This window comes from Schistocerca gregaria, chromosome 2 (genome assembly GCF_023897955.1).
Source record: "Schistocerca gregaria isolate iqSchGreg1 chromosome 2, iqSchGreg1.2, whole genome shotgun sequence".
Lineage (NCBI taxonomy): Eukaryota > Metazoa > Arthropoda > Insecta > Orthoptera > Acrididae > Schistocerca > Schistocerca gregaria.
The window spans coordinates 712,712,191-712,726,442 of NC_064921.1; the positions used below are offsets into that span (position 1 = coordinate 712,712,191).

At 39.2% G+C, this 14,252-nt stretch overlaps 2 protein-coding genes across 3 annotated transcripts in view; both read left to right on the forward strand.

Moving 5' to 3' along the window:
* The window catches only part of LOC126334832 (uncharacterized), a 124,410-nt gene that overhangs the window by 45,829 nt on the left and 64,329 nt on the right, over positions 1 to 14,252 (forward strand). The gene's annotated exons all lie outside the window — the stretch shown is intronic.
* Positions 11,042 to 13,670, forward strand: LOC126334834 (uncharacterized). Its single transcript, XM_049997493.1, has 2 exons — positions 11,042 to 11,446; positions 11,822 to 13,670. The coding sequence occupies exon 2, from the start codon at positions 12,270 to 12,272 to the stop codon at positions 12,807 to 12,809; it is 540 nt and encodes a 179-aa protein (XP_049853450.1). The 5' UTR covers positions 11,042 to 11,446; positions 11,822 to 12,269; the 3' UTR covers positions 12,810 to 13,670.

The following is a 14,252-nucleotide window of genomic DNA, read 5'->3' on the forward strand; positions in this document are numbered from 1 at the left end:
TTGTGATCCCTTGATGCCTCAAAACATGTCCTACCAACCGACCCCTTCTTCTAGTCAAGTTGTGCCACAATCTTCTCTTCTCCCCAATCCTATTCAACACCTCCTCATTAGTTATGTGACTACCCATTTAATCTTCAGCATTCTTCTGTAGCACCACATTTCGAAAGCTTCTATTCTCTTCTTGTCTAAACTATTTATCGTCTATGTTTCACTTCCATACATGGCTACACTCCATACAAATACTTTCAGAAACAACTTCCTGACACTTAAATCTATACTTGTTGTTAGCAAATTTCTCTTCTTCATAAATGCTTTCCTTGCCATTGCCAGTCTACATTTTATATCCTCTCTACTTCGACCATCATCAGTTATTTTACTTCCTAAACTGCAAAACTCCTTTACTACTTGAAGTGTCTCATTTCCTAATCTAATTCCCTCAGCATCACCCTACTTAATTCGACTACATTCCATTATCCTCGTTTTGCTTTTGTTGATGTTCATCTTATATACTCCTCTCAAGACACTGTCCATTCCATTCAACTGCTCTTCCAACTCCTTTGCTGTCTCTTACAGAATTACAATGTCATCGGCGAACCTCAAAGGTTTTTATTTCTTCTCCATGGATTTTAATACCTACTCCGAATTTTTCTTTTGTTTCCTTTACTGCTTGCTCAATATACAGATTGAATAACATCGGGGAGAGGCTGCAACCCTGTCTTACTCCCTTCCCAACCACTGCTTCTCTTTCATGTGCCTCAACTGTTGTAACTGCCATCTGGTTTCTATACAAATTGTAATTAGCCTTTCGCTCCCTGTATTTTACCCCTGCCACCTTTAGAATTTGAAAGAGAGTATTCTAGTCAACATTGTCAAAAGCCTTCTCTAAGTCTACAAATGCTAGAAACGTAGGTTTGCCTTTCCTTAATCTTTATTTTAAGATAAGTCGTAAGGTCAGTATTGCCTCACGTGTTCCAGTATTTCTATGGAATCCAAACTGATCTTCCCCGAGGTTGGCTTCTACTAGTTTTTCCATTCGTCTGTAAAGAATTCGAGTTAGTATTTTGCAGCTGTGGCTTATTAAACTGATTGTTCGGTAATTTTCACATCTGTCAACACCTGCTTTCTTTGGGATTAGAATTATTATATTCTTCTTGATGTCTGAGGGTATTTCGCCTGTTTCATACATCTTGCTCACCAGATGGTAGAGTTTTGTCAGGATTGGCTCTCCCAAGGCCGTCAGTAGTTCTAATGGAATGTTGTCTTCTCCCGGGGTGTTGTTGCGACTCAGGTCTTTCAGTGCTCTATCAAACTCTTCCCGCAGTATCGTATCTTCCATTTCCATATTATTGTCCTCAAGTACATCGCCCTTGTATAAACCCTCTTTTTGCCTGTTTCAATTACTGCATTTTCATATTTACTCTTTCCGTCAATTAAATTCAATATTTTTTCTGTTACCCACGGATTTCTATTAGCCCTCGTCTTTTTACCTACTTGATCCTCTGCTGCCTTCACTACTTCATCCCTCAAAGCTACCCATTCTTCTTCTACTGTATTTCTTTCCCCTGTTTCTGTCAATTGTTCCCTTATGCTTTCCTTGAAACTCTGTACAACCTCTGGTTCCTTCAGTTTATCCAGGTCCCATCTCCTTAAATTCCCACCTTTTTGCAGTTTCTTCAGTTTTAATCTACAGTTCATAACCAATAGATTGCGGTCAGAGTCCACATCTGCCCCTGGAAATGTCTTAAAATTTAAGACCTGGTTCCTAAATCTCTGTCTTATCATTATATAATCTATCTGATACCTTTTAGTATCTCCAGGGTTCTTCCATGAATACAACCTCCTTTCATGATTCTGAAACCAAGTGTTAGCTATGATTAAGTTGTGCTCTGTGCAAAATTCTACCAGGCGGCTTCCTCTTTCATTTCTATTTCTCTCCCCCCCCCCCCTCCCCCCCCCCCCAATCCATATTCACCTACTATGTTTCCTTCTCTCCCTTTTTCTACTGACGAATTCCAGTCACCCTTAAATATTAAATTTTCGTCTCACTTCACTACCTGAATAATTTCTTTTATCTCATCATACATTTCCTCAATTTCTTCATCATCTGCAGAGCTAGTTGGCATATAAACTTGTACTACTGTAGTAGGTGTGGGCTTCGTATCTATCTTGGCCACAATAATGCGTTCACTATGCTGTTTGTAGTAGCTTACCCGCATTCATATTTTCCTATTCATTATTAAACCTACTCCTGCATTACCCCTATTTGATATTGTATTTATAACCCTGTAGTCACCTGACCAGAAGTCTTGTTCCCCCTGCCACCGAACTTCACTAATTTCCACTATATCTAACTTTAACTTATCCATTTCCCTGTTTAAATTTTCTAACCTAGCTGTCCGATTAAGGGATCTGACATTCCACGCTCCGATCCGTAGAACGCCAGTTTTCTTTCTCCTGATAACGGCATCCTCTTGAGTAGTCCCCGCCCGGAGATCCGAATGGGGGCCAATTTAGCTCCGGAATATTTTACCCAAGAGGACGCCATCATCATTTAATCATACAGTAAAGCTGCATGCCCTCGGGAAAAATTACGGCCGTAGTTTCCCCTTGCTTTCAGCCGTTCGCAGTACAAGCACTGCAAGGCCGTTTTTGTTATTGTTACAAGGCCAGATCAGCCAGTCATCCAGACTGTTGCCCTTGCAACTACTAGAGAACAGTTAACCACATATCGGTCGTCTCTGACCAGTGTTCTGCGTTTTTTCCCTTGCCCTGGCTTTCTTGTGTATGTACTAGTTTATTAATGAAATCGTTTCAAAGCCCTCCAAACAACAGACGAAGTGACATTAAGCTCTGTAGACAGTGCACGTATAGTTGAACATACCTGCAGTTATGTTAGTGCCCTAACACACTCTGTCTGACAGATGCGTCTTGTTGACCGATAAACGTACAATGTGTAATGACGCACTCGTTACGTACAGTCACAAGATGAGAAGAGATATTACTCTTCCATTTCACTTTTGGGCATGGTGTGATATGAGGGGCGTTTGAAAAGTCCGTACAAAAATAAAAACTACTTACATGTCTGGGGTAAACCTCTTTTTTATTTTTCGACATAGTCTCCTTTTAGACTTACACTTTGTCCAACGCTGTTCTAATTTGTTGGTCCCTTCCGAATAACAGGAATTGTCCAAGTCTGCAAAATAGCTAATAATTGCTGCAATCACCTCGTCGTTTGAATAAAATCTTTGTCCCACCAACCATTTCTTCAAATTGTGGAACAAATAGTAGTCAGAGGGAGCCAGGTCTGGAGAATAGGGGGGATGTAAAATGAGTTGGAATCCTGTTTCCGTTAATTTTGCGACCACAACTGTTGAGGTGTGTGCTGGTGCATTGCCGTGATGAAAAAGCACTTTTTTGCGGTCAAATCGCCGGCGTTTTTCTTGCAGCTCGGTTTTCAAACGATCCAAGAACAATGAATAATATGCACCTGTTATAGTTTTACCATTTCCCAGATAGTCGATGAGGATTATCCCTTACAAATCCCAAAAGACAGTCGCCATAACTTTTCCGGCCGGAGGAATAGTTTTTTGCCTTTTTTGGTGCAGATACTCCCCTGGTAACACATTGTTTAGATTGTTGTTTGGTCTCAGGAGTATAGTAATGTATCCATGTTTCATCCACAGTGACGAAACGACGGTTTAAGTCCTGCGGATTCTTCCTGAACAGCTGCAAACCATCCTGGCAACACTTCACACGATTCCGTTTCTGGTCAAGCGTGAGCAATCGCGGAACCCATCTTGCGGATAGCTTTATCATGTCCAAATGTTTATGCAAAATATTATGTACCCGTTCATTCGAGATGCCCACAGCACTAGCAATCTCACGCACCTTAACTCTTCTGTCATCCATCACTATATCATGGATTTTATCAATGATTTCTGGAGTCGTACCCTCCACAGGGCGTCCAGAACGTTCAGCATCATTTGTGCCCATATGACCACTCCGAAAATTTTGAAACCACTTATAAACTGTTCTAATCGAAGGTGCAGAGTCACCGTAATGTTATCAAGCTTCTCTTTAGCCTCCTGAGGCGTTTTGCCTTTCTTAAAGTAATGTTTAATCACCACATAGAATTATTTTTCGTCCATTTTTTGACAATCGCTCGACATTCTTGATTCACACAAACGCCAAACACAAAGAAATAGACAAATATGGCTGAAACTTGGTGTGCGTTCTTTCCAAAGATGCTACTAACTAAAAATGACCTCTATACGCGCCGGTGGTGCCATCTCTCGGACTTTCCACGGACGTTTGAAACGCCCCTCGTATAAAGAAGCCGCCGAATGTGTTGTTACCTCAGTTCTGGTGTGATCGTGCACCTCCAGTCTCACCTGAAGATGGCAGCCAGCACGAGCGTCGTCAGGACGATGAAATCCAGCGGCTTACCCATGAAGAGCATCAACAAGACTTACGCTGGAAAAATCTACGTAATTACATAATCACATCCTGTTAAATCATGTACTGCAGTTATATTATTACACGTGTCACCCATATTATTAGCAGTTGCTTTAATGTCATCTGTTTGCCCATAAAAACTCTCCAAAGTAAAAAAAAAAAAAATAACTACAGGAAATTTCTATTCCCAATAAAAGTTCAGTATTAAGACAAACACGTCTATGTCGTAACTAACGAAATTTTCATATCTTCTGGCAATGTATTTTCCATTTATAGTACGTGAGTTGTCACATACCTTGCATAATTTCAGTGGCCAGCTGCAGATAACTATGGAAGCATACGTTTTAAGCAATGCATTTCTAAGAAGCAATTTCGTCCTCTTTGCGATCGTGTAAAGAGGTGAATACATAAGCAGATATACCCATTACCTACCGATAGTATTATCTCAAATTTTCTCCAGCGTTTTCTGAAGTTCATCCATATTAAAAAGATCAGTAGTGAAGCAAGCACGAAGGAGAGCTGTGGCTGCCATAAGTCAACCTCTAACTGCTGTCCATGATATGTGTGACAACCTGTTGAGAACACACATACGTAAAAAGAAAAGGTAACATCAATCATATGTCAATTTTATATATTTTTCCTGGAAATCTGAATGTGGAACAAAAAATACTGGCGGAAGTAAAACTATAAGGACGGGTCGTGAGTCATGCTTGGGTAGCTCAGTCGGCAGAGCACTCGCCTACGAAAGGCAAGAGCTCGAGTTTGAGTCTCGGTGTGCCACACAGTTCTAATCTTCCAGGAAGTATCATACCAGCACACTCCCCATCGCAGAGCAAACATCTCACTCTGGAAAAAATAAAAGGTGTAATTTAAGATTTTAAACTTACCCAACCCACTCGACTCCTAATTGAGGGGGGGGGGGGGGGGGATATTCTTCGCGTCATTCGCTTTCTCACTTTGAGTCTAACACATTATATGACTCACTTTCCGTGATCCAGTGCGTAGTTTTCGAGCTAATTCAATATCTTCCGTAAAGCTTACCACACCATATATTCTTAAATAAAGCAAAACATGCTCAAGTGTGTCAGAGTGGCACCCGCCAGAATATGTAGTCTTTTATTTCTAACTATCGTCTGGAAAAAAACTTTATACCAAATGTTATGGTGCCATTAATTTTTACGTTAATCATTGCCGACTAATAGTGCGCTCAAGCAATTTCTTGTCTCTCTTGGCCGTGGAGTACCATATTAACATTTTCTACCTCAGATTTGGAGGAACGAATGTTTCAAATGAGCTGCCTATCTCTACTCATGCAGTACACATTTTTCGTAGGCCATTTAGAGTATCTTCTCCATCCCAAAGAAAATACACATTCTATTTTTAGTACCCGCTTCGTAAGTGCAGCGCACTTCAGGGATTTGTGTGCAGAATTATGGCCATGTTGGGGTGGCCAAACAGGCCCGCGCCAAGGGCGCAGCCACAACGGGAGCGCATATACAAAGCATTTTTGTTGTCAAAGGGTAGTAAGGCGAAAAGGATGGCTGGAGTTGATACAGCGGAGCTAGTTAACGAAACAATTGTTTTCAAGTTCCCAATGAAGGAGCCGATGAAGATCATTGACACAACTCCCCATCTGGGTATTTTCAAGGCTTTTTTTTCCAAAGTATGGGTTGAGATCCGCTGATGAAACCGTGGAAGAGGTTTGAGGATATTTACGATACTGCCAGTAAGTATTGTCTTGTGAATACCCTTTCAGTAAATTAAAGATGAAAAAGTGCTGAAGGTCGATTATGAGTGAAAGGTGACAGTGAGTATGAGTGGAAGGTGTCTGTTAGTTAGCTATCTTGTCGGCAGTGTGACTTCAATTACATAATCAATGAGTTTTTTTCTATCAAAGCGAGAAATGGAAAGTAAGGTTGTAACAGAACCATACCAGGAAAGGGATGTTGTCTCAACTCAGTTACAACCCATCTCTTTTACGTCTAATTCATAATTTATGGGCAGCAGGTAAAAACCTTTTCCTTTTTATACACCATGCTATAACCAAGGTACAGTAGTTTTATTTTCGCTTTCTTTGCAAAGTTTATACAATTTGTAATTTATTTACTATAATGACGGATTGAATTTGTTGTATGTAATAGCTTTCATCAGCACAAATTATTTGAGTTATATTTTTCTATAATGCTTAACTTTTATTAAAACTACGTAAAAATTATAAAATTTGCGTAACTTAGCAGTTCCGCCAGGAGTGCAGGATCAAATTGATACGACTCTCTGCAAAAGCTACTGTACCTCTACCACCAGAGGGTCTTTGAAGTTCCCCCAAAAAATGCTGTGCACCCTTTAATGGAATAGATAAGTTACATACGGAAGGTGACAGAGACATACAATTCCACTGGCACCAAACGAACTATAGGTTCATAACAAGTGCTGGTGATGCCCTGGGGGCGTCCTACACAGATACAAATGTAACTATAACGGGTAGATGGTTCTAGTGCTGAGGTACGTAAGTGATCAGCATCATAAATCGAGTAGTTCAGATGTACATAATCATTAGTTAAAATTATTTTGCATGGCGAATTATGTGTCCAACAATAAAATGTAAAATGAAATACAGTTTGTAGAAATAAAATCTGTCACTGAACCGCAGACATTAGCGAGGTGGGGTGGTTTGCGGGCCTCAGCGATACAGTTACCCGTGCCACAGGTACAGTCACAAGAGAGATGTTCAGAGGCTAGACAAACGTGTTTCCTGAAGAGGGGCAGGAACCTTTTCAGTAGTTGCAGGGGCAACAGCCTGGATGACTGACCGATCTAGCCTTTCTGTGCCGGTACTGCGAACGGCTGGAAGCAAGAGGAAACTACAGCTGCAATTTTTCCAGAGGGCATGCTGCTCTACCACATGGTTAAATGATGGCGGCGTCCTGTTGGGTAAAATATTCTGTAGATAAAATAGTCCTCTATTCGGGTCTCTGGGCAGGGAATACTCAGGGGGATGTCGTCATTAGGAAAATAAAACTGGCATTCTACAGAATCGGAGTGTGGAATGTTACATTCCTTAATCTGATAGGTAAGTTAGAAAATTTGAGAATGGGGTGGTTAGGTTGAAGTTAGATATAGAGGGAGTTACTGGAGTTATGTGGCAGTGTTTCATTCACGAATAAAGTTTCGTTCATGAATAAAGTATCTTTAGCTATGGAAACAATAACTTGTGAGAACTGGAATTGAATGAAACGTATATTCCAGTATCTGAAAGGCACATTAAATGAACGTTATAAGGTTTATGATTTAAGCCATACCTGTGTCTACTTGCAGTTTTAAATTACAAACCTTGTATTGGACTCCTTATTCATCGCTGCCCAGGAGTGTCCCCTGCCTCATCCTTGCCTCTCCCAGTTCATACCACTATCCAGCTCTGACTCTCCCTCCGTCTCACCTAGGCACCGCTTGCTCCTTCCATGAATTCCTTACCTTCAATATGGCCTCACCATTCTTCTCCAAAAGTCCCTTACGAAGAACATAATCTCTCAACAGAAAAAGGACAGCCGTTCACAACCTCAAAACAGACCCTGATTTAATCATCCTCCCTGCAGGGAAAAGATCCACCACTGTTCTAATGAATTTCAGACTGCCGAACACAAAGTTTCTGCCAACTGTCTGTCTCCTCCATCTAAAAGTGCTGCCAAAGTGATCCCATCCCAGAAGTCACTCCCAATACCGTATGAAATCTGTATGCCCTTCCCAGCATCTGTCCCCTGAGTCCATCACCTTCCTCAGTCAGATTCCCCACACATTCACCCCCTACATGCTACCGAACATCCACAAACCCAACAATAACGGGTGCTCCATCCAGTTGCCCATAGTCTAGTCTCATATATCAAAGACACAATCCACCTCCTTCACCAACTCTCAACCATCTCCACCCCATTATCCCCTGGATCATGACTCATCACAGTTGATGCCACCTCCATATAGACAAACGTCCATCATGCCCATGGCATCGCAACTGTCAAACACTACCCTTCCATAGTCCTTTTGACTGAAGACCCAGTATCTCATTCCCTATGCACCACCCTACCAATTATATCCTCCCACACAATTACTTCTCCTGTGAGAGGAGATACCCTGTGCTTATTCCTTCACAGTCTGAACACTTTGTCTCACACCTGCTCCATCTGGTCCTCATTAACCCAATGTACCACTTTCCTGGATGTTGGCCCCCATCTCTCTGCTGATGCCATCCACTCATGTCCACATTAAGCCCACTAACCCCAACATACTTGCATTTTGACAGCTGTCACTCATTCCACACCAAATAATCACTCCTATATAACCTAGCCACCTGTGGATGGAGCCTCTGCAGTGTTGAGAATTGCCTTGTCCCGTGATTTCCTCAAATCGTCTAAGTGAAATGCTGGAATGGTTCTTGTGACAAAGGCAATACTGAATCCCTTCGAAGCCAAGTTTGTGCTTCATCTCTAATGACTTCATTATTGACAGGACGTTAGAGTCTATCATTCTTTCATTTTTTTTCTCTCCAAAGAATCAACTGCACAGAAAGGTCCCCATTGTCACTCTTGACTGGAGCAACTGAACCATATCCTTTTCCACAGCTTTGAGAGAGAGAGAGAGAGAGAGAGAGAGAGAGAGAGAGAGAGAGAGAGAGAGAGAGAGAGAGAGAGAAGACTAGGCTGTCAAAGGATTTCTTCCAAAAGCTAGTATAAATTTCATTCTTCTATGTGCCCATTGACGACTTACTGCTTCTGGTATATGGGGAGTGGTCTCCTTTACTCAGAAATTATTTACATTCTGCCTGAACTTTTGTTACAAAGTGTAAGGCGTATGGCTGTCTTTAATGTTATAACATACTATATTGTACTCCTTATGCATTACTGGTTTCTGGAACTTTTGAAGCTATGCACATTTTTTCCTGTGGTGGGTGCATTGTGTTTCTATTTAGGATCCCAATTGCCCAAGCACATCTGGTCACGCACGTTTATGAGCAAGGTGTCATTGTTGGGGTTTCATAAGAAGTGGTTGCATGCAGCTGTATTGCACATACATTGTCTCATAAGTGTGTTAAAGACTTAGTTATGACAGAAAATGTGACATTGGTTCATTAGGTGAAAGTGATTTACAATTCGGTGTGTTTTTGGGAAGGTGTGCTGAACTATTTATGAAATATGTGGAAGGAACAAATTGTGGTTGTTGGTCAGTATATTTAGTTGGCAGGACATATTGATATTTGAACTTATACAAAATGGGTTCTGTGAACAGTGATAACCTGTTAAGTTAATGTGTGAATGCAGTGCAGAAAAGGTTGCATTAACATGAATGTGAAATGAGCTTAACTTTTAATAATACTGGAGTGGATGAACATAGCCATTGCTAAGGAGCATGTTATTTGCCAAAAGGATAGTAAAACAAAGTGATATTGATTTGTATTATTGTTAGTTCAAAGTGGCATTTTCCATTTTATAACTGAGGAACACCAAGGAAAGTGTTTTTGAAAAATTTGTTAACATTGAAATAAATTTAAGTGTTAAGAAATCTTTTCTGAAGATATTTGTCTAGACTGTAGCCTTGTAATGCAGAACTGAAATGTGAGTGAGAGGCAGTGCAAACAAGAAGGGGCTTTAAAAAATGGCACTTCAGAAGAATGTTTGATTAAATAGGAGATTGGATGACTGATGAAAAGATACTGCATTGAAATGAAGAGAATACAAAAGGCATAAAAAGAATATAAGGTTTCAAAAGAAAAGTTTAAGAAGACCAAGGAAATCTATTGGTAGCCATTAAACATAGGAGGAGAATTTAAGAACTGATAGGAACTCTGTAGATGTTGATTACCAGATCAATAGCATTTTTAAGATAAGGGCAGCGATCAGTGATATCACTGGTTGTTGAGGTTCTTTGGGGAACTAGTTTAAGATAACCATGTAATTGTAATTCAGAATGTAGGTGAGAGTTTTGTAATACAAGCTGTACCATGTAACTGAAGACATCAGACATAAAATTGAGAATGATTCGCACACTCCTGTGAAGAGTGTATAATTCTTATAGAGATGTTATTAATCTTAGATGAAGTTGTCTGCTGAACATATTAATGCAATGCATGGACAGAAGGGGATGGGGAGGGGAATTATCATCCATGAGTTAAAACATCTCAGTGGACTGCGTGGTCTACATCTGAATGTTTACAAAAATAATACCTGCACAGCTAATCGTCAGTACTATCTGGTCTTCCAAAGATTTGTCCATCCCATTTCAGTTATTTCTCATGTTTTTACTGTGATTTTGTTTAAGGTAAAAATCTTCAAAAGATAGTACTCTGCAGCGTCAATTTAAGTGTAATTCAAACAACTATTAACAAAACAAAATACTGAATTTTCCTATAACAATGAATTGAAAGGCCAAGTACAGTAGGAGTGGCTGTGTTAAAATTCTCAGGCAAGGCTTGGGAAGCACTGAATTCAATAGATGTTAGTTGATTGATGCAAGTATTATCATCCAAGTGTAGAACTAGCAAAAGGAAAGGGAAATGCCTGTATGTACAAATATTGATGTTACTAAACATTTTCTTGAAGGAGTACTTGAATACTGTGCCACAAAAATGGATCTGAAAACACACAAGCTAACTCTGCCAGTAATTTACAGGTATCCAGCTGGAAATATCTTAGATTTTATCTAGAAACTAGGTGTTCGGTGCAGATTTAACCGAGATTCAGCATTTTTGGAAACATTTTTTATTGTTGGTACTGATCAAGGACATAAGGAATATAGCCTCCTCAGTCTGTGGGTCCACATGCATTTTATTTCGTAAAGCTTATGAACAGTTTCTATCGACTAAATACCTCTGGTACGTGTTTGTGGAAGCTCCATAGTTTCAGTCCATGCCACCAGATTGCACCACAATCTGCTTGCAGTGCCCTGTGTGATGTTTTGAAGATACGGGTCGGCGAAATGGCTGCACAAGGCACACGTTCTGAAGGTAATTCAAAATGATACCTTATTCTATACGCTAGCTTTACTTTATTTTTTGCTTTACACATGTAAAAATAGTCACAAATTTGATTGATATGTTTTTTTTTTTTTTTTTTTTTTTTTTTTTTTTTTTTTTTTTTTTTTTACAAATTACCTCTTATTGTGAATACAGTGGATATCGAAATTCAAATTGCACGTATGTGTACTTCAGGTCTCAACCTCAAAGTTTTCCTGCTTACCTTATTCATTGTGAAGTTTTAGTTGTTATGGTATTGTGTGAAGAAATCCTCATAATTTACCAATTGTTGTGGCAAAATGTTATATAATGTTTACGATCTTAATTATTTAAAGATCAAAAGTTAATTTATGGCATTATTTTCAGTAATTAGCAATGAAGACGTACTTCGGATGCTGGAGGAGTGTGACTTCAATTCACTTTAAGATGATGAGGGTCAACAATTGTCGGATAAGGAGGCTGTCCCTGAATCTACAGTCATTACTGAACAAGCAGGCATCGAAATAGAAGACCGTATGCCCGATTTGTTGCAGGACAGTGGACGTAAACGTAAGTTAAAATGGAAGTGCTCAAAAATGGAAAACAAGGAACCAGGTGAAGATAATTTCCAAGATATGACAGATGGTGTATTAAGGGATCCTGCTGAATACTTTTCGAATATTATGAGAAGAGTTTTTGGAATGTTGTTGCAGAACAGACAAATATATATCATGTGCAAAGTAATAGTAAGAATCTGAACACAAATATGAACGAAATTCTGCCCTTTGTTGGGATTGAAATTCTAATGGGTACGCTCTAGCTGCCACAAGCCTAGATGTACTGGAGTAGGCTACTTGATCTGCCTCTTATCAATGATACTCTGACTCCAGACACATACTTCAAGTTATGCAATCATTTACATTTTGTAAATAATTTACATGACCAAGATAGGGGTGACAAACTTTGGAAAGTGAGGCCTGTGATTAATGTTTTCAGGAATAAGTGTCTCGCTTTGCCACGATCTAAGCACCTATCAATTGATGAGCAGATGATTCCATTCTCTGGCAGATGTGCAATGAGAACTTGTGTGCCATCGAAACCCAATCCTCTTGGGTTGAAAAACTTTATTTTGGAAACTTCAGAGGGTTTAGTTCTTGACTTCATAATATATACTGGAAAAGGAACAGTGCCTGATACCGAATTAAAAGAAATAGATTTAGGTGCAAGTGTAATTAAACTGTTGACTGTGACAGTTCCAAACAATGGGCAGCATGTGATATATAGTGACAGATTTTTTACAGACATAAAGTCAATTGAGCTTCTCTTAAGCAACAACATATCAAACAGATACTGTAATGAAAAACAGAATGACTGATATGGCTTCAAAATTCAAAACTGATTGTGATCTGAACAGAGGTGAGTGGGATGAATGTGTGAGGGAAGGCAAGAAGGTGTGTGCACTTAAATGGAAAGATAACAAGGCTATCATTTTGGTATCATCTAGTGTTGGGAGTGTGCCGCAAGTTACTTGTAATTGATGGTCAAAAGGCGCAGAAGTATTGGTGTACCACAACCAGCTATTGTGAAGAGTTAAAATTGTAACATGGGTGGTATTGACCTATGTGACAGATTCATGGCCTACTACAGGTCAAATAGCTGAACAAGAAAATGGACAATCAGGCTATTTAACCAATTTAATGCCGTAGCTATTATTAATTGCTGGATTATGTACAAAAGAACCTGTACAAAAGAAGTACCAAAGTGTAACAGACTGTCCCTAATAAACTTCAGACTGAATGTGGCCAATGTAGTGATAAAGGGTTCTCATGTCAGAGGGTCCTCACAACTCTCCAAAGAAATAACCTTCTATGAACAGGAGATCACCGACAGCTCAGGAGAAGATGAAGACAATAAACCCGAAAGAAGAAAAGTTGTTTCCATACCAAGGAAGCGAACTCGATGTGGCGGATTGATATCTTCCCTAATACACAGAGGCAAAGAATGAGTCTAAATGTTGTTTTAAGTTTGCAAATCCCCCATAAGAACCTTGTGCAAGAAGTGCAGTGTTTATTTATGTGTGACTAAAAACAATCGTTTTGTAAAATCAACAAGAACTTTAATCTGTTTTTCAATGTATTATTTATTTACCAGTTAATACGTGGAGTCCACATATGTGTACCTAAAATATTTTGGACTGTACAAAAAATAAAAATGCAAATAATGTAATCCTGAATGTAATTATGTGTAAGACTAATAAAAATAACACTGAAAACATTTTTCTTCACTTATTTCATCTTCGGGTCTCAAGAGGATAGGGGAACCGAACACTGCAAAGAGATTCAAACAGTGTGTTAATGAAAAATTTAATTTTTTGATTTCCCTTCAAAACAGTTACTTTTGTTTCCCTCTAAAACAAGGGAAAACACACACAACAGAAAAAGGAACAAGGAATAAATTATACATAGAATAAAGGTATCTTGTGTCAGGTAGTACTTCATGAATAGGAATAATTAATCCAGCTGTCCTACTGTACTTTCATAATGTTTGATGAACATCTATACTATACATTTGAAAATGGCTATATAACCAGAGTGGGGCAGTAGAGAGGAATACAAAATAACAGGAAATTTTAATCCATGTTATGACATCCATTGTGGAAATTTAATGCCGTTCAGGAAAGTCGTTTTGTTGGTCGACTAACATACAGAAACAACATTAATAGAGTGAAGTAAAAATTGGATTATTAATATCACTGCGTTTAAACATTTCTGGTTAGGATTTACCATGGTTGTTATCGATATCGAATAAAATAAGTTAA

What these genes read in the sequence shown, in the direction of transcription:
- LOC126334834 (XM_049997493.1), top strand. Translation starts at nt 12,270, where the DNA reads ATGTACTGGAGTAGGCTACTTGATCTGCCTCTTATCAATGATACTCTG.